This window comes from Mirounga angustirostris, unplaced genomic scaffold (assembly GCF_029215605.1).
Source record: "Mirounga angustirostris isolate CCGP_5_RB_7025 unplaced genomic scaffold, mMirAng1.0.hap1 SCAF_5, whole genome shotgun sequence".
In the NCBI taxonomy this organism is placed as follows: domain Eukaryota; kingdom Metazoa; phylum Chordata; class Mammalia; order Carnivora; family Phocidae; genus Mirounga; species Mirounga angustirostris.
In genome coordinates this window covers 101,245,871-101,267,606 of record NW_026991713.1, presented here as the reverse complement: position 1 = coordinate 101,267,606, position 21,736 = coordinate 101,245,871, and the positions used below count along the sequence as shown (strand labels likewise).

The window sequence follows — 21,736 nt, the reverse complement described above, 5'->3', positions numbered from 1 at the left end:
CTGGGATCGAGTCCCGCATCGGGCTCCCTGCTTGGTGGAGAGTCTGCTTCTCCCTCTCCGTCTGCCTGCCTCTCTGCTTACTTGTGCTCTCTCTTTATCTCTCTGTCAAATAAATAAATAAAATCTAAAAAATAAAATAGGGGGAAAAGTTAAAAAAAAAAAAAAAGGAACTATCCTTAAAACTGGGGACTTTACAATACCTTCCTGGTATCGTAAACAAATGGCAAACAATAAGAACTGCAAAACTTAGCTAGTATGCAGCAATACCAATGAGACATTTTTTTTTTTAGGGTAACTGTCTATTGGTTTTGCAATTTACTTATTTTCATTTGTTCACTTAACAAATAACTGTCAAGTGTCTTTTAGTTCCTAAGTGTTATTCTGATGTTGTAGAATGCAAACATTCAAAAAATACAATCCCTGCCCTCCAGGAATTTGTTATTATCATTGTCATTTTTATTATTTACTCTACTTTATTCAGTGCTTACTATGTGCCAGAGTCCCCTAGTGCTTATAATTACCATTGTTATTTTTTTATTGGTATTTAATATGTTCCAGATACTATGTCCATAGTGAGGAATTAGAGTTTTAGGAGAGTGGGTAGAATTTAGGGTAAGTATGCAGAATGAATAGTAAGTTTGCCAGGTAAAGTGGCAGAAGGACGATGTTTGGCAGGAGAAACATCCATCAAGATGACATGTTTTGCAGACGGAACAGCAGTGCAAAGGCTAAGATGTACGAGTGACCTTTGGAGGATTTATGAGCAGTTCAGTTTTGCCAGTACAAAAAGTGTGCTATGGGAATGGTTGGAATGAGGTGAACACTTAGCTAAGGCAAGCTTATGAAAGTTTTTCAGTCGTATGGAAAGGAGTAGATCTTACCCTGTAGACCTTGGTAACTTTTTTTTTTTTTTTAAAGATTTTATTTATTTATTTGAGAGAGAATGAGAGAGAGCACATGAGAGGGGGGAGGGTCAGAGGGAGAAGCAGACTCCCTGCCTAGCAGGGAGCCCGATGCGGGACTCCATCCTGGGACTCCAGGATCATGACCTGAGCCGAAGGCAGTCGCTTAACCAACTGAGCCACCCAGGCGCCCCATAGACCTTGGTAACTTTATCAGGTAAAATGCTTTTAGCTGCAAATAATAGGTGACTTATAACAGTGACTAAAACAGGGGCACCTGGGTGGCTTAGTCAGTTAAGTGTTGACTCTTGGTTTTACACAGTCTCGGGTCATGAGATCAAGCCCCACATCACGTTGGGCTCCGTGCTCAGCACGGAGTGGGCTTGAAGATTCTCTTCCTCTTCCCTTCCCCCAATTCTTGCACTCTATTGCACGCTTCCTTTCTTTCTCTCTCTTTCAAATAAATAAATCTAAAAAAAAAACCCAAAAACAAAACAGTGACTAAAACAATAGGAACTAGAATTGTTTTGATGGTTCAGTGATGTCATCAGGGTCCCAGTTGTCTCTTGTTCAGCTTTGAGGTTGGCAGTATTTTATGTCTCCCTTCCTGGTTGGCTAATTAGCAACAGCTCCAGGCCTAGTCTCACATGATAATATCCAATGACTGGAAGGACTGTTTTTCTTTATATGTTTCTTTCATTAATTAACTAATTAATTTATTTAAGATTTTATCCATTTATTTGACAGAGAGAGAGAGACAGCGAGAGAGGGAACACAAGCAGGGGGAGTGGGAGAGGGAGAAGCAGGCTTCCTGCGGAGCAGGGAGCCTGATGCAGGGCTCAATCCCAGCACCCTGGGATCGTGACCTGAGCTGAAGGCAGACGCTTAACGACTGAGCCACCGAGGTCCCCCCTATATGTTTCTTTTATTTTTTTATTTTTTAAAGATTTTATTTATTTATTCATGAGAGGCAGGGAGAGAGAGAGAGAGGCAGAGGGAGAAGCAGGCTCCCAAGGAGCAGGGAGCCCAATGTGGGACCCGATCCCAGGACCCTGGGATCATGACCTGAGCCGAAGGCAGACGCTCAACCATCTGAGCCACCCAGGCGCCCCTATATGTTTCTTTTAAATAAGAATACTCAGAGGCTTACAGTGAATTTCCTCTAACATTTTCTAGGCTAGGGTGTATCGCATGCTTGTTCCTAAACCAGTCACTGGTAAATCAGGTACTGTGAATAGCTTAGAATAATCATTTCTCATTTTGAAGCTGGGGTGAGGCCACCTTCTTTCTGTATGGGGACAACAAATATCCAAATAAAGTTGTAGTTCTGCAGCAAGAATGAAGAATTACGGAATGGCCATTGGGGAGGGAGCCAGCAGTATTTGATGCAGGGATTCATTGGAGAATTTGAAGCAGAAGGATAATAAGATTAGATTTGAATTAGGGCCCTCTGGTTATGGCATAAAATAGGGATCACCAAGCTTTTTCTTTCAAGGGCCAGATCGTGACTATTTTAGGCCATGTGGTTTCTCAACTCCAATTACCATTGTAGGGTGAAAGCAGCCATAGCAATATATAGGTGAATAGATGTGGCTGTGCTCCAATAAAACTTTATTTACAGAACCAGATGGCAGGTCGGACTTGGCCTGTGGCCGTAGTTTGCTGGCCCCTCATGTGGAGGATATATTGAAGGAAACCATGTAAAGAGACTGGAAGACAAAGGAAGCTTATATTTCCTTAGCCTAGTATCAGTCCATTATGAAATTTTCACCCTTCTATACTGAAAAAGTCAGGAGGCTCAGTTTATTCAATTTAAAATGTTGTTCTTTTTCTAGGCTTTATGTCTTTCTCATTTTTAAAAATTTAAACAATTTTTTTTAAAGATTCTCTTTATTTGAGAGAGAGAGAGAGATAGGGAGCACAGTGGGGCAGAGGGGCAGGGGCAGAGGGAGAGGGAGAAGCAGACTCCCCACTGAAAAGGGAGCCCGATGCAGGGCTTGATCCCAGGACCCTGAGACCATGACCTGAGCTGAAGGCAGATGCTTAACTGACTGAGCCACCCACGTGCCCCCTTTCTCATTCATTTTGCTTAAAAATTTTTTATTAATTTAAGAAATAACCATAATAGTTGGTGGCTTTTTTTTCCCCTCTGGAAGTCATCAGTTAAGAGCTCATGTTTGAGTAGGGCAGTGGCAGGGGAAATATAAAGCAGAGACAGAAAAGAAGTATAGTTAATATGATTTCGTGATTATTGAATGTAAAAAGTTAGGGGAGAGAGGAAATCTAAGAAGATTCATGTGTTTCCAGGTTGAACACTGGCATTTAAATTGGACATGAAGAATGAGTAGGACTTTATCGGATGAAGAGTGGAGAGTGGTGGGAGTAGGGAAGACCAGGTTTTTTTCTGTATATGTTGAATTTGATGGAATGTCCATGTAGTATATTTTCAGTAATTGGATAATCGAATACTAGGAGGTTTCTAGCTGGAGGTAGAGCTTCAAGGTTGGAGGTGCAGATTTGAAATAATCTGATTAGAATTATTAAGCAAAGTGATAGCTTGGACAAAGATTGAGCTTGTCCATGGTGGAGAAACATATAGAATGAGAAGGAGGCCAGTGAACAAACCCTGGGAATACCAAAATATAAGGGTGGATGGAGGAGTAGGAGTTAGTAGAGAAGACTGAGGAGTGACTGGGGAAACGTAAGAGAGGAATTAGAGGAAGTGATGGTGAAAAAATTAAAAAAATATTTCAAGGAGGCGTATTACTGAAAAGAAAGAAATTACTGAAAAGAAAGTTGGATTTAACTTTTAAAAGCTCTTTGGTGGTAACCTTTTCAAAAGAATTTTTGAGTTGTACGATCTATTATTTACATGATTGGTACTTTCTACGTCCAAATATGGAAAAATAACACATCAAGTAAGGTCCTACGTAACTTTTTTGTAACTGCAGTATCTACCCGGACAGGGTCAAGGGAAAATGGTCTAGCCTGGTGAGTAGACTTGCCAACATTTTTCCATAATTGTCAAAACCTAGGAGTCAAGTGTGAGGAAAAGTGTTGTCTTTCTTACCTGTTTCTGGTGGAGATACTTGAGTTTTTCCTCAAGTCCTTGATACACTCTTCTGGATGAATACAAAAACAAAAACAGCAACAGGCAGGAAGCCACTGTCAGGCCCTATCTCTGATATGGAATCATGATGCAGCTGTATTTTGAGAGTTTTAAATTTTGATCAGAAATAGTTTACAGACCTGCAGTTTGGAGCCTTTTGACCTCTTTTAAATATTTTATTGCAGAAAACTAGTATAATACCGAGGAGAAAAGATAAGGTGATACACTGAATATACTAGTCTCACTAGTTTAGGAATTCTGTGTCAGTAAAAACAGTCAATACCTGACTATTTTGGTTAGTGTTGTCTCTCTTGATCCTCTTTTCATTTGCCTTCTTCTAATATCTCCACTTCTACTGCTCCTTTCTGAATTTCATCTCTAAAGAAAGCGCTAAGGAAAATTGTCTTGGAATCCAACACTATTAGAACACATTTCTACCATATGTATGTTTGACATATATGTGTATTTCCTTCTAAGGTAATGGGCTACCTAATCTAAAGTGTATCTCATATTTTATTAGTTTCTTGTGCTAAATTTCTTTGTATCTGTATCACAGTGACAAAGTTAGTGATGATGGTCTGCCAAGACTGAAAGCATTTTCTGGATTGTCAGAAATTTTTATCTGATACACTTTTAATGTGACATGCTTTTATATTTTTTCCAGAAATTGGTAAACTGTGACTTAACAAGAATATGTGGCCAATTAGATTATTAAGTTTTTAACCATCTATGTATATAAGATAACTCACTTTGTTTTCCCCCAAATGAGCCCTATTGATCTTTAATGATCAAATCCACTATTTTCAGGGTGGAGCGGATAACTCATATTTTGGATGGAGTATTTTTGGCTTTTTTTTTTTTTTTTTTAAGATTTTATGTATCTACTTGACACACAGAGAGATAGCAAGAGCAGGAACACAAGCAGGAGGAGTGGGAAAGGGAGAAGCAGGCTTCCCACGGAGCAGGGAGCCTGATGTGGGACTCGATCCCAGGATCCTGGGATCATGACCTCAGCCGAAGGCAGACGCTTAACGACTGAGCCACCCAGGCATCCTATTTTTGGCTTTTTGACTAGTTTGTCGACAACTGCCTTTAATAGGTGAACTATGCTTTTAATTCTGTAAGAAATTAAGGAAAAGACTGGAAACAAAACTATAATCAATAGTGTGTTGTTAAACTGTGTATGATAGTTACATATTTTTCTATAATTATCCCAGTTACCTTATTGATTCATAACTACCATAAAAATGGTATTAAGCCCTATTTATTTATGTATTTATTTTCTTTAAGATTTTTTTTTTATTTATCTGACAGAGAGAGACACAGCGAGAGAGGGAACACAACTAGGGGGAATGGGAGAGGGAGAAGCAAGCTTCCCGCTGAGCAGGGAGCCCGATGTGGGGCTCAATCCCAGGACCCTGGGACCATGACCCGAGCTGAAGTCAAACGCTTAACCACTGAGCCACCCATGCGCCCTGAATTAATCCCTATTTAGTTGGAGAAAATTTATGTGATCTTTTCATTTTTTTTATAGGAAATTTTATACTGTAGAACATTTTGGTAATCATCAGGATTCTCTTTTTTTTTCCTGATTAAAATAAGATTGTTGCTTGTTTGACATTATTTTCCGATCATTATGTCATCTCTTCTTTTTATGCCTTTATTCAGATGGGTATAGAAAAACAGGAATCTCCAAGGCAGATACTAAGAAAACCAGATTCAAGTAAAGGTGTTCTGTGAAATAACCGTCTGACTGTAATCATGTATAAAATATCAACCCAAATCATAAAAATTTCATATAATGCAGTTGTATTAGAGATTCCCAGATCGACACCCAGATTTGGTTATTCACTAGAAGAACTCACAGGTCTTAGCATATTTGTACTCATGCCTTTGGTTTATTACGGTGAAAGGATACAAAGCAAAATCAGCACAGAGGAAAGGTGCATGGAGTGAAGTCTAGAGGAAACCAAGTGCAGGCTTCTAAGAATCCTCTGCCTATGGCTGTGCTTAATTCCTCCAGCATCAAGTTATGTGCTTAATTCCTCCAGCATCAAATTATGACAACACATATGAAATGTTGTCTGCCAGTACAAGAATCTTGTAGAGACTCAGTGCCTGAAGTTTTCTTGAAATGATAATCATGTAGGCATCTTCTCCCTAGCGTATACCAAAATTCCAGGCTCCCTGAAGGAAATCAAGTATACAGGATAAGACACCTGGTTTGTACCAACACTTAGGCACAGCCACTCTTACCAGCTATGGAATGGTGGGAACCCTCCCCAAATCCAAGTTCCCGGATACCAACCAAGGGCCAGCCATTCAAGTGGGATCTAATGGTGGCAGTCTTTGGCCTGCTCTATGGAATCTTTTTTGCATAGGAATTATAGCCCTGACTTAATTTTTGTTGTTGTTTTAAGATTTTATTTTAACAGCAAGAAATATGATGGTATCACATGGTACTGGTTTCAGTAGCATGATCTGTATTAAATGAAGTGCTGGTTACTTTTTTGACTTTTGGTGAATATTTAACAGGTATTTGTACATAAATTACTGGGGCAATATTAGGTAATTATAATCTTTTTTTTACCTTATTAAACTTTCATTGTGATTCTTAGATTAAACAATGGTTTCTGATTTAAAATTAGAATAAAAATTCTTAATTATATAGATAATCCAGTTTTGTTTCATATGATAGTGAATCCCTGTTTATAAGATTCGATTATATAATTGTCAATTATTTTCTTGCCTAAGTATGCAGTTAAAATTATTTGCTTTATGTATTTTCATATACTTCAATTTGGTGGATAATACCTGTATTCTGTTACTTCGGTCTTTACCTTAATTTTCACGGTGGCTGTATCTTACTTTAATACATGGTGATAGCAGGCTTAATGGATACCTTTTTTTTCCTTCACGATAAATAGACCTTACTTTTTAGAACATTTTCAAGTTAACAGCAAAATATAGCAGAAAGTACAGAGTTTCCATTTACCCCATGTTCCCATACATGCATAGCCTCCCCTGTTGCAAACATCCTGTACCACAGGGATACATTGTTTTATTTACATTAACTCATCTTTATCATCCAAAGTCCATAATTTACATTTCAGTGCAGTCTTGGTGTTGTACATTCTATTGGTTTTAACAAATATATAATGAACTGGAATAGTTTCACTGCCTTAAAAGTCCTCTGTGCTGTGCCTATTCATCCCTCCTTTTGCCGCAACCCTTAACTCCTAACTTGAAAAGTTTTACTTTTTCCAGAATGTCATATAGTTGCAATCATACAGTGGATATCTTCTTGAATGTTTATTTATTTATTTATTTTTATTTTATTTTATTTTTTTAAAGATATTATTTATTTATTTGAGAGAGAGAGAGAGAACTCGAGGAGGGGGAGGGGCAGAGGGAGAGGGAGATGCAGACACCCCCACTGAGCAGGGAGCCCGATGCAGGGCTTGATTTCAGGACCCTGAGATCATGACCTGAGCTGAAGGCAGATGCTTAACCGCTTAACCGACTGAGCCACCCAGGCGCCCCTCTTCTTGAATGTTTGAAAAATTAAAATTCCAAGGTAATTGAATGTAGTGATTCAAGATATTCTTTGTCCTTTGTTTTGTTTTGTGTTCATCAGTGTAGGATCTGATGACATATGCCTTACAGACTGAAAAACTGTGATTTCTATAGACATTTGTCACATAATGGGGAGGGTTGAGAACAATGATATCATGTACTACTACCTAGCACTAACCATTGGTACCATTCTGGTCTAAGAGATGGGTCCAGATAGACTCTCTAGCAATGAAAGTAGATAGTCTCAAGAGGTTATACTTTATAAAACCAGAATCACTAAAATCACTAAAATCTTTCATACTTACCTGCAATTGGAAATAAGGCCAGAGAGAGTCTGTTTGCTATGTTTTGCCATGCTGCAAAGTACAGTGGCTATAGACCAAAGTTTGTGATGAGATGTTTCATCCTAAACTTAACAGTCTCTGCTGAAGAGCTGGAGAAGTTCTGTTGTGTTACAGCAAAATAAATGCAGTCTCTTTTAACTGCTCCTAGTAGTGGAAGTCCAGAAGAATCATGTTATTTAGGTTTAACAGTGTCGGTCTATGATAATGATTCTGCTAATGATACCGTTTTCTGTCAGTCTCATAGGGTTTGGTTACAATTATGGTCATTATAAACATTCACTTGGAGGTATCAAATTCTGATAAATACCATTCTTTTCTTGCATTTGGTAAATGTAGAGGAGAAAGTAAGATTTCTTAATGCATTAACTGCCTACCAATAATATAATTAATACTCATTCCAGTGTGGTTTCCAGGTGTGATCTTGAAGGAATACTTTTTAACAAATCATCAGTCTTATACTTTTAATATTCTGTATTTTTCTATTGTTGATTTAAAATGTATTTTGCTTTTTTCTTTAGTGGCAGATAAGAGTGCTGAAGAAGAGTCTTTAAGCAGGTAGGATTTTTATGGAGTCTTTCAAATTATGTGTTAACTAAGGGAATGCAGAGAAAAGCATTTGTTGAGTTCTGCTCTGGGCTAGACACTATATTATGTGCTTGACACTTATTACTTATATAGTCATTACAATAGCTTCACAAAGTAGCTCTGCTATTATAGCCTATTTTTTATTAGTCAGCTGTGGTGCAGGGAGGTTGATTAATTGACCTGTGATTACATAGTTAATGAGTAGCAGACCCATGATTTGACTGTCAGCCTGTGTGACTCCCATCTCCATTCTTTTGTCCCTCAGTAGCACTGGGATTAAGATACAGATCCTAGTCAGATCAACTCAGTCAAATTTAGTTATGTGTTAACCCTGATTTAGAGTTTTCTTAAGAAACCAGGTTAGTTCAAGCATTTGTCCTAATATATTTGACAACTAGTGATAACTAGAGATAATTACTGCAGTGGTAACTAGTCTGTTGTTTTTACTGTCAAAGATTTTTTAGGGTGGATCTCAGTTACCTATGGCCACAGTACATAGCTTTTACATAAGCAAGACCTAATCAGGCAAATTCTTAGATATAGTGATGTCTGCTCTCCTTGAGATGAATGATTTTTCCAGAAGTGAAGGATATGTAATCTAGGTGTAGACCATGTTGCATTAATTAAATTTATCATCTATTTAGAGGATATTTCTAAATGATTCTCTACTTACTGACTTCCCAGTCTAGTTTTCCCTAGGCTAGTACCCTTGACTAGTTCTTTGAAGCTTCTTCTTTTTTTTGGTAGACCTTTTTCTTTTTCTCCATGACTTTTCTATAATCTTTTCTTGATTTTTTTTTTTTTTACTTTATTCTCTGCTTTTCTTGGTGTTTCTTTTAGTCCATTAATTGTTTCCATTTCTGCCAGCTAAATAGTCTCTGTGTTTCTATAGACAAAATCAAAAGCACATAGAATTTCAGGATCTTAAGGAATCTTAGAGATGAATTAATCAAAATACCCTCTGGTACTGCAACCTATGTTCAACATCCTCACCAAGTGGTTGTTTAAATGGAGAATTTGAAACTCAAAAGAGATTAAAAGTGACTTACTTGGATATGATAAGTGACAGAAATGAGATTTAAATTCAGGTTTTTTCCTTTTTTCTCATCTTGTAGGTAAATGTTTTAATAATTGAAAGATGGGGAGGGGGTCTTGTGAACACAGTGAAGGGGGGTAAGAAAGGAATTAGCAGGAGAGGCCAAGTTTCAAGAAGAATAACACTGGGTTGGATAGTTTTAGAAAAGATGTCAGAATATTGGGGTTTATGATAAGTTAGATAAAGATGAATTATAGGAATGACGGATACACACACACACACACACAAAGGAATGAAGGACACAGGATATTGGGAGTTGTTTAGAAAGGCATATTAAAATAGAGGGTTGAAGAGAATCTTGAGCAGCTTTTTTGTTTGTTGGTTTAATTGAATGAACTAGCATACTTCAGGTTTTCTGTTGAGAGATATTAAAATCATTTGAGCCACTGGGAAGAATCTTTTTACAGCATATAAGAATGTGGTATCATCTACTTCCACCCCAACTTACAGAGAGTGGCTTAGATCCTCTTGAGTAATAGGCGGAATGGAGATTCTACACAACATAGATGTATGGCCCAAGGTAGCGGTCTCCTCACTCCACCTCTTTTCTTAATTCTCTGATGCCTTGCCCATGTACATGTAGGGTTTGGTGGGGTATGACTGGCTGTCAAATCAGTAACAGGATTTTATTTGGGTAGTTGGTAACATGTCTATGTTGAGATGACTCCATGGATGACTGAAACTCCATTTCGCTTGTTCTCCAGGAGCAGGAAATGGCTCCTACTCTTGGACATTTGAGCCTATCCTTGTTTTGGAGTCTGTGCTTTCATAGACTAAAGACTTAAAGGTTGGAGAGTACCACTGAGCCCTGCAGAAGAGTGATAATAGGTGTGGGAACTCACAGAAAGAAAATATTAGGCAGTGTATAGGGAAATAGAGGCACAGCCACCCGGACTCTGTTTTTATAGCAGTCTCTCTTCTTGGGTATCTGAGTGCCTATGAAGGTTTTTAAGGTCTTGCTCGTTTATGTAGACCTAAATAAGGCAGGACCTGTGAAGGAAAAAATTTGAACCTTATAATTTTTAATCTTTTAATCTGGGAATAGTATTCCCACTAATAACATAAATTTGTTCTTTAACATTTATATATTTATTTCTTTTAATTGAAGCATAGTTGACACAAGATGTTATGTTAGTTTCAGGTGTACAAGGTAGTGCTTGAACAACTCTATATGTTACACATGCTTACCACAAGTGTAGCTACTATCTGTTACTGCATAATGCTATTACAATACCATTGACTATATTCCCTATGCTGTACTTGTATCCCTGTGACTTACTATAACTGGAATCCTGAACCTCCCATTCCCCTTCACCCATTTTGTCCGTCCCCCAACCCTTCCCTTCTGGCAATACAGAATTCCCTCTATTTCTGGGTCTGTTTCTGCTTTTTGTTTGTTCATTTGTTCTGCTTTCTAGATTCTACATATAAGTGAAATCATACAGTATTTGTCTTTCTCTGACTATTTCACTTAGCATAATACCCTCTAGGTACATCTACATTGTTGCAAATGGCAAGATCATATTCTTTTTTATGGCTGAGTAACATTCCTCTGTGTGTGTGTGTGTGTGTGTGTGTAAGAGATACATCTGTTGATGGACACTTGGGTTGTTTCCATATATTGGCTGTTGTAAATAATGCTGCAGTAAACATGGGGGTGTATATATCTTTTGAAATCAGTGTTTTCATTTTCTTTGGGAAAGTAAGTAACCAGTAATGGAATTACTGGATCACATGGTATTTCTATTTTTAATATTTCAAGGAACCTCCATACTGTTTTTCACACCATTTTCTATCCCCATCACCAGTGCACAAGGGTTCCTTTTTCTCTACATCCTCACCAACACTTGTTTTTTGTGTTTTTGATTCTAGCCATTCTGACAGGTGTAAGGCGATAATTCATTGTGGTTAACTTTTGAACAATTAACTTTCAAACATTTCAGAGAATTCCTTACCTGTCACTCTTAGTTATGGGAACTAAGACTGGGTCTTTACTAGGTATTTCACATCTTCAGAGAGGTGGAGGCAAGATAGATAATGAAAACCTTCTTAAAAACAGAGACCAAATTTTGAAAGACCTGTACTCTAACAACTATAAAACATTGATGACAGAAATTGTGTCAAGACAGAAGAAGTGGAAAGATGTTGCATGCTCATGAATGGGAAAAACACATATTGTTAAAATGTCTATACTACCCCAGGCAATCTACAGATTTAATGCAATGCCTATTAAAATACCAACATTTTTCACAGAACTAGAACAAACAATCCTAAAATTTGTATGGAACCACTGAAGACCTCGAATAGCCAAAGCAATATTGAAAAACAAATTGGAAGTATCACAATTCCAGATTTCAAGTTATATTACAAAGCTGTAGTCATCAAAACAGTATGGTACTGGCAAAAAACAAATATAGATCAGTGGAATAGAACAGAAAACCCCAGAAATAAACCCATAACTATATGGTCAATTAATCTTTGACAAAGCAGGAAAGAATATCCAATGGAGAAAAAGCAGTCTTTTCAACAAATGGTGTTGGGAGAACTGGACAGCTACATGCAAAAGAATGAAACTGGACCACTTTCTTTAAAAATAAACTCAAAAATGGGTTTAAGACCTAAATGTGACACCTGAAATCAAATACTTGAAGAGAGCACAAGCAGTAATCTCTCTGATATTGGCTGTAGCAGTGGTTTTTTGTTTTTTTGTTTGTTTGTTTTTCTCTAATTATGTCTCTTGAGGCAAGAACAATAAAAGCAAAAATAAACTATTGGGACTACATCAAAATCAAAAGCTTTTGCACAGTGAAGGAATCAGTCCACAAAATGAAAAGGCAACCTATGAATAGGAGAAGATCTTTGCAAATGACATAGCTGATAAAGGGTTAGTATACAAATACAAAGAACTGATAGAACTCAACACCCAAAACACAACCCGGTTGAAAAATGATCAGAAGACATGAACAGACATTTTTCCAAAGAAAACATACAGATGGTCAACAGGCACCTAAGAAGATGCTCAACATCACTCATCATCAGGGAAATGCAAATCAAAACTACAATGAGACACCACTGCACACCTGTCAGAATGACTAAAATCAAAAACACAAGAAACAAGTGTTGGCGAGGATGTGGAGGAAAAGGAACCCTCTTGGATTGTTGGTGGGAATGCAAACTGGTGCAGCCACTGTGGGAAACAGTATGGAGTTTCCTCAAAAAGTTAAAAATAGAACTACCCTATAATCGAGTAATTGCACTACTGGGTATTTACCAAAAAATACGGAAACACCAATTCAAAGGGATACATGCACTCCTATGTTTACTGCAGCATTATTTACAAGAGTCAGCCCAAGTGTCCATTGATAGATGAATGGGTAAAGAAGTGATATACATACACAATGGAATATTATTCAGGCATAGAAAAGAATGAAATCTTGCCATTTGCAATGAAATGGGTGGAACTAGAGAGTATTATGCTAAGTGAAGTCAGTTAGAGAAAGACAAATACCATATGATTTTACTCATGTAGAATTTAAGAAACAATAAAAATGAGCAAAGGGAAAAAAAAAAAAAAAGACAAACCAAGAAACAGACTCTTAACGATAGAGAACAAATTGATGGTTACCAGAGGGGAGATGGGTGGGGGAATGGGTGAATTAGGAGACAGAGATTAAGGAATGCACTTGTCATGATGAGCACTGGGTGATGTATGGAATTGCCCTATCATTATATTGTGTACATGAAACTAATATAGCATTTGTATGTTAATGATATAGGATTTAAAATAAAAACTTAACAAAAACAGAGGCCAAATTTTAAGTATATCAAGAAACTTCATTCAGTAAATAGCTGACCTTTCATTTGATTTTTCTTTTTAATGAACTTGTTTTTGTTGATGTTTTTGCTCTAAAGTATTTCTGTTAAACCTGGTACTGATGATTCATGGCCTACATCAGATGATGAAGACTTTAATTTTGATATCAAGGTAAAGTACTCTTGTGAAATTTGTTTTCCTGCTCTGAATTTAGTTTGTATATTATTTACTCTTAAAATTTAGCAGTGGCCTACCTATCATCATTTTGTTTGTAATGGAAAGTGGGTCAGAACAAACCATTTTGTAGAAATTTTTTTTTTTTTTTTTTTTTTTTTTACTCTGGTAAATACTGAAGGTGGAGGCTGAAAAAAATGGGCTGGAAAATACATAATGACAGGAAAATTATATTGGGAAAAGCTTTTCCATAATGGAGGAAATAAGATATTTGGTCAAGGATAAGGATTTTTCTGTGAGTTTTAAGTTATCTTAACATGACTTTTCTTTCTTAATATGACATTTATAATACTCATGCCTAAATGAAATCTTTAGTGGATTCAATTATTGCGGACATTTTTTCCTTGGTAACATATAGTTTTACAAAAGACTTTTTTCTCTATTTTTATCCTTTGTTGTACATTTAGACTAAAATAATATTAGAAATTGTGGAAATTCAGAAATTTAAATTCTCAAAATTTATATTGCAAAGGTATTCCACTGTGTTTTCAAAATAATTCTGTTAAGAGTATAGTTAAAACTTTATCTAAGTGAAGAATACATGTTTTGTCTAAAATAATCAGCTCTAGAAGCAGAGGCTCTTCATACCCATATGGTAAAATGTCCAATTTCAGAAATCTTTTATATTACAGTTTTTAAAAATATCTACTCAATCTTTGTATCAGATTCTACAATTTAAAATTTCATTCTTATTTAAATATTCATTTTAAAGTCCCTGCATCATTATAAGCTACTGGATGTTAGGAAACGTAATTGTCCATCTCCTGGAACACCTAGAATAAAGTCTTGCTTGGAAGAAGCAATTTAATATTTTTTGAATGTGAATAAATGAGCAGACAGGTGGAATTCTGTATAATGGAATGTTATAAGTAATGTGCATAGTGTGTCATAATTAAATACATGAATTTTTAAAAATATGGCTCAAATTTATATTCCTATTTTTAAAAAAGATTTATTTATTTGAGAGAGAGAGAATGAGAGAGACCACATGAGAGTGGGGAGGGTCAGAGGGAGAAGCAGACCCTCCGCTGAGCAGGCGCCCCCCCCGCCCCCGATGTGGGACTCAATCCCGGGACTCCAAGATCATGACCTGAGCTGAAGGCAGTCGCTTAACCAACTGAGCCACCCAGATGCCCTATATTCCCTTTTTATGTTTAAGATTTATAAGTGCAAATGAATGATGTTGAGGAAATAAATAAATAAGAAAAAAGGTTACAGTATATTTTTTAGTATCCTCTAATTGTGAGCTCAGAATTTTCTTTTTTTTTTTTTTTAAGATTTTATTTATTTATTTATTTGAGAGAGAGAAACAGCATGAGAGGGGAGAGAGTCAGAGTGAGAAGCAGGCTCCCCGCAGAGCCAGGAGCACGATGTGGGGCTCAATCCCAGGATTCCGGGATCATGACCCGAGCCAAAGGCAGATGCTTAACCAACCGACTGAGCCACCGAGGCACCCCATGAGCTCAGAATTTTAGATAAAAATTCCTCAACTTTTTTCTTTAACCCCATCTGTGTCTCATTAGATATATCCTTTCAAGGTGTACATTTCTCCTTAGAATTCTCATTACCAATTCTTTCTCCATGTGGAAAGTTGATGTGTTAGAAACATTTCTTTTTCTATTTTTTTCTCTCTATAGTAATAATTTATAACTTTCAGGTACTGATAAGGTAAAGGTAAGTGGAAAAAATATTTTTCAGTATATGTAAATATGATTATGGATATACTATAAACAGAAGTCTCTTAAATTTTTTGAATTACATATTATAAATATATATATTATGTATATATTGTAAATATATACATTACATATATATTATAAATATATCTAAAACAGAGGCTTTCGTTCATAGTATATCCCTAATAACACTGACTTTTCTCACTCTACATTTATTTGTTTAAAAAAACTGTAGTAAAGAATTTAATTTTTTCACTATAAAGTAAATTGTTGGGGTGCAGGTGCCCCTTCAGATCACTATGTTTGTATCCTTTGGATAAATACCTAGTAGTGCAATTGCTGGGTTGTAGGGTAGCTTTACTTTTAACTTTTTGAGGAAGAATTTATATAATAATCAGTTAGGGGTAAGGAAAATAACATTTTGGGACTAGCTATTAAATCTCTCATAATCCTCATCCCAGGAGAAAATATAAGCTTAGTAAATGGCAGAACTGAGATTTGAATCTCCATTTGAATGATTCCAAAACCTGTGTTCTCTGTGTAGTGGTGCTCATTTGATAATGGGGAATATTATAATTATTTTATCAAATGTGATACTTGTAATCCTTAAAACTATTAATTTTTTTCTAGACTGTCCCAAAACCAAACTTGAGAGCGCTAATGAATGCTTCTGAGCAATTCAAGAATGGTAAGCTATTTGAAGACGTGTTATTCACTAATTTTTGCCCATTCTTGTATTATTCAGTAATTCGAAATTACAGATATTTTCATGTTCTTTTTATTTTGTTTTTTACTAAGTGGGAACAAAATGTGGCCTTATAACACTAGGAGGTAGAACTTTATCTGAGCACGATAATTCTGATTATGAAGATGAAAATATAGTTGGACTTCTTTACAAACCACCATTCAAAGCCAATGACTTTTCTTGTCCTGCTTTTTCAAAACCTTCTGTCAAATCGTTAGCAGGCCATGGTGTTATAAAGGTAAGTTGTTCTGTTTTAAGCTTTTTTCCCTATTTTTTTTCACATACCATCCTCTTGATCCTTATAATGAAAAGAATCTTAGGAAAAAACAGAAGTCCTCAAGATCATAAGGGGAAATAATAACAACAGAGAGGTAAGTACCAGATTGAGATTTATAAAGGTTGGTGGGAGTAAACAATTCTTAGGTATGCCATTATGGAAGGAAAGAATTAGAAAGCAACTGGAAAGAACAGCTAGATGGATGTGAAGATGAGGGAGGGGGTGGGGGGAAGAATTCATTTAAGAAGGGCAAGATGAATGTAAAGATTGAAGAGTTGAGAGAGATTATTATAAAAAGACAACAGCAGTAGTGAGGCTAAGGGAGAGCAGATACTCTATATTACAAAATATGGTAGAAATTATTTTAAGTGCAAAATAAGAAAACAACGTGAAGTAATAAAAAAAATGCTTAGACTCTTCTGAATGACTTACAGCTGACTTTTATGAAGAACTGGAAGAAAATTTTATCCTTCCATTTAAGTTTAATAAAGTGTGCTATCTTATATTTAATTTAGCAAAACCTGTGTTTATAGATAATGCAAAGTGGAATCTGTTTTAGGCCTTAATCAGATTTATTATGAATTTTGAATTTTTGGCCATTGTCTTTCTTGTGGTTTCTTTCTTTCTTTCTTTTTTAAGATTTTATATATTTATTTTTGTGAGAGAGAGAGAGTGTGAGTGCACGAGCAGGGGGAGGTGCAGAGGGAGAAGCAGACTCCCCACTGAGGAGGGAGCCTGATGCAGGACTCAATCCAAGGACCCTGAGTTCATGACCTAAGCTGAAGGCAGACTCTAAACCAACCGAGCCACCCAGGTGCCCTTTCTTGTGGTTTCTGATTTAACTTCCTGTGTGGTAGAATCTTGGTAGGTTTTAGATCTTTTTGAGACTAAAGAGAGGAAATAAGTAAGCATTTAGTCTTTTCATTAATTAAAACTGAAATTTCTGATTATGTAAGTGAGGTTCTTAATCTTTATCCAATAAATGAAATAAATTTTAAGCTGTAACACTCTTAAAGAAAAAATAGAAAATTTTATTTCTGGATTGTGATTTATAATTTATTTTTAATTGTATCTGCATTTAATAGATACACAGACACACATCAAATGAATGAACTCACAATTTATAGTTTTTTTTCTAATATGAACTGTTTGTCATTGTAGAATCATAAGGAAGGAAAGGTTGCCAACAGAGTATACAGAATTATTTCTGGAAGATGATTTTTACTTTTTCAAATATCTCCAATAGTAGATACATTTTATATTATTCTCAGGAAACTTTAGTATTCATCGTTGTTAATTTTTGTTTTAGATTTAAAAAATTTTAAGTAATCTCTACACCCAACATGGGGCTTGAACTTACAACCCTGAGATCAAGAGTCACACACTCTTCCGACTGAGCCAGCCAGGCGCCCCATAGTTGTTAAATTTAACATGTGAATTCTTTCATATCTGAAATTCAGAAATACTGGTGATTTGATTTTTTTTTTGTCCCTTTCTTCTTTCCTCCTGTGAATATTGGGTCCTGCTTGATGATCATACATGTATTTGGAGACTTTAAAACCTTCAACTTGGATGATCATGATTATTAATTTTTTAATACTAGATTCTTTCCCCAGTCTTTAACTACCATCCTATATTCATTGATAGGAAATTAGAGCTATTAGTATGCTGTTCACAGTGGAATAAGAAAATCATGTGAATTTTAAAATAGGGCTTTATATTTTTCTCGTACATTGTAGTAGTACTTAAAGATGCCTCAAAATTCTATAATCCTATAAGTATTTCTCTTCTACAATTTAAATCTTTTAAAATTAATTTTTAGAAAATTATTCTTACAAAATCTTGGTGTTTTGCAATTAAATCTTTTTATTAATCTTAAAAATGCTATTCGTTATAGAAATTAATACTTGCCTATATATATATATTTTTTTCTAAATATTTATTTCAGAGAGAGAGAGAGAGTCGGGGGGAGGGGCAGAAGGAGAGGAAAAGAGAGGGAGAGAAGCAGACTCCCCACTGAGCATGGAGCCTGATTTGGGACTCAATCTGACAAACCTGAGATCATGACCTGAGCTAAAATCAAGAGTCAGATGCTTAACGAGTTGAGCCACCCAGGTGCCCACTAACTTGCCTATATTAATAAAAGTCTATTTTCTATCCTTGAAACTAATGTTGAAGTATATAAATGAAATATTGAATCCCATGGTTTCCCCCCCCCGCTTTTATTTTTATTCTGAAAATTTCAGAGTTCTGTGTAGGTTTACATTAATTATATCAGGTTAGTATATTTTATAGATATTTGTTTTATTAACATCATGGCTTTTCCTGTCATTTTTTCCTACTCCAAATATATTTGTGTAAAACTTTCTCCTTAAGTCTCCTGGGTGCTTCCAATTTGGTATGTCCCAGATTGAAGACTTTGTTTCTGACCCTTTCCTCTTCCCTGACTTTTTGTAATCTGCTTTGTCATTTGTTTTCCCCATCCTAGTATATTGTGCCACTGAAACACTGAAGCAGGAAAAATCCTGGACTGCAAACTTCCCTGAAATTACTACATCCAGGGGCACCTGGGTGGCTCACTTGGTTAAGCATCCGACTCTTGATGTTGGCTCAGGTCATGATCTCAGGGTCCTGGTATCAAGCCCTGTTACAGGCTCCATACTGAGTAGGGAGTCTGCTTGAGGATTCTCTCTCTTCCTCTCCCTCTGCCCCTCCCCCTGCATGCACACACACTCTCTCTCTCAAAATAAGTAAATCTTTAAAAAAAAAAAAATCACCACATCTCTACCTCTGAAACCAGTAATACATTATATGTTAATTAATTGAATTTAAATTAGAAAAAGGGATGCCTGGGAGGCTCAGTCGGTTAGGGGGCTGCCTTCAGCTCAGGTCATGATGCGGGAGTCCTGGGATTGAGTCCCAAGTTGGGCTCCTTGCTCAGCGGGAAGCCTGCTTCTCGCTCTGCCTGCCACTCCTCCTGCTTGTGCTTTCTCTGTCTCTGACAAATAAATAAAAAATCTTAAAAAAAAAAAAGTAAAAAACAAAACAAAAAAATCACCACATTCAGTATTTTGTCCCTGCTTACCATTTTTCATATCTTATTATCATAATTCACTCTCTCACGTATAGTTTTGAAATACTCTTCTGGTTTTGGTTCCTTTATGTTCATCTTTACATTGCTGTCAGACCTTTCTACAATATATTTCTGACGATGTAACTCCTCTGCTTATTTAGTGGATCCCCATTACATGAAGGAGAAAGTTCATATTCTAGCATGATACTTGCCTTTTTTGGTTCAGTCCTGATTTTCCAATTATCTCTCTCTGTCCCATTCCCAAAAGTTGTGTTCCAGTTTTGCCACATTCTGGAGCTATCGTCACTTACTGCGTTATTTCATACTTCATCCTTTCGCTCATTCTACCTTTTCTAGAGTGTCCTTTGCACCCTCCTTGTGCACCTTGTCTGTCTTTCAATATACAGCCCTATCTGCAGCATTTCCTGAGCTTCCCATATGCAACTCTTTTCTCCTTTGTGCCTTCACTGTGCTTTATTCACTTCACCTGTAGAACTAGTAAATGATACTCTTCTGTTCTTAATTGTTTTGGTCCATCTCTACCCCTACTAGCATATAGGGCAGTCTCTGTCGTTTATATTTCCAGCTTCTCCCACGATAGTGCCTATGACTTGACAGGTACGGTATGTATTTGTCTTTCTGAGTGAGTGAGTGAGTGAACAAGTGAATTAATGTGATGTTTTCTGAAGTTGGGTTTTTGTTTTGTGTTGTTTTTATAGGAAGGAGAGGTGCAGCCGGCAACTGGAAAAAAGGACAATGGTGTTAATATTACTGAAATTGCTCCACAAGAGCAAACAGTTAATGACCATCTGACTTCTGCTGATAGAGCATACAAAAGTAATAGTAGTGGTAAGTTAGTAAACATCTGTGAATTTTTTTCTATGCTCAAATGCTGGTATAAAGAAATCTGAAAGTATGTAGATCCAGATTGTTATGCATTTCATTAAGATATTTTTCTTTTGCTGTCTTTCTTTTTAAGTATCCCGACTACTACCAACTTTTTCTTCCTGAAAATAATTCAACCCTCTGAAAATCTTTACTACTATTACTTTTATTTTATTGAAATATTCATGAGTGGGGATAAGCTTGTACATATGTTTAAAATTCATAATAATACATGTTCTCATTAATGTATCTGTGACTGTATTTTATAGTTACGATGTCAGCGTTGGGATTAGGAGAAGAGGAAGATGGAGAATCACCTTGGGATTCTGAGGTACTGTTTTCTTCTTATTATTTTAAAATATAAGCATTGAATGATGTTAAAGCATAAAAGGGATGCTTAGACTTTACTCTGTCATCTCTGCATTTGCCCATAAAAACTATTTCCTTATACTTTTTACCTGTAATTGATAAAATAATTATGTGCTAAATATAATAATACAGCATAATACAGTTCTGCTAATTTGCAAGCTTAACTTAATGAAAGCTGTGTAGTATTATTGCAGAAAACTGAGGTTTAGGAGTGATAAGGAATTAGTTTGCGTTTTGAAATTAAGTTATCTAAAAAACTAAAGAATTACTCCAGGCCAACCTATGGCCAGATGTGATTCTGTGGTGTATATGGATGTGCAAAATTCCTGATGAGATCTAGAAAGTTTGGATTATAGTTTTTTACAACTTGGAACTTGAAAAGCTAACGCCTGGGAATTGAAAGTATTTTTTATATATATATATATATATATATATATATATATATATATATATATATATATTTTTTTTTTTTTAAGATTTTATTCATTTATTTGAGAGAGAGAGAGTGAGTGAGCAGGAGGGAGAGGGAGAGAGAATCTGAAGCAGACTCCCTCTGGGCGCAGAGCCCTACTGATACCAAGAGTTGGACACTCAACTGACTGAGCCATCCAGGGGCCCTGAAAGTATTATATTTGGATTGTCAAGTAGATTTACAAGGAGCATTGGGATTATAATAACAATTTGGTTTAGTGGTGTTTTATTTATTTATTTTAAAAAAGATTTTATTTATTTATTTGAGAGAGAAAGAGATAGAGAAAGAGAGCATGAGCTGGGGGAGGTGCGGAGGGAGAGGGAGAAGCAGGCTCCCCGCTGAGCACATGGGGCTAGATCCCAGAACCGACTGAGCCACCCAGGTGTCCCTGGTTTTGTGGTGTTTTAATAGGTAAAAGCCATTTGGGATCGTTAAAATAGTATGCATTGAGTATCTTTGTGGCAGCCATACTTGTAGAAACATAAGTATAAAGTAATGATGACCTATTCTAAGGTGACAGACTGTGGAAGGGGTAAAAAGGGCCTGATCTCTTAGCACAGGCAGGTGCTTCAGATGGTG

The 21,736-nt window shown here is 36.2% G+C and overlaps 1 protein-coding gene across 6 annotated transcripts in view; it reads left to right on the top strand.

Annotated features, from left to right (window-relative positions):
- Nucleotides 1-21,736, top strand: part of LOC123842322 (ankyrin repeat domain-containing protein 26-like) — a 134,123-nt gene that overhangs the window by 12,668 nt on the left and 99,719 nt on the right. For all 6 annotated transcript variants that reach the window (XM_064591735.1, XM_064591734.1, XM_064591733.1 and 3 more), the window contains 6 exons: nt 8,450-8,486; nt 13,525-13,597; nt 15,967-16,024; nt 16,135-16,319; nt 20,151-20,280; nt 20,586-20,647. In XM_064591735.1, coding sequence (XP_064447805.1) covers nt 8,450-8,486; nt 13,525-13,597; nt 15,967-16,024; nt 16,135-16,319; nt 20,151-20,280; nt 20,586-20,647 — 545 coding nt within the window. The remainder of the gene's footprint in view (nt 1-8,449; nt 8,487-13,524; nt 13,598-15,966; nt 16,025-16,134; nt 16,320-20,150; nt 20,281-20,585; nt 20,648-21,736) is intronic.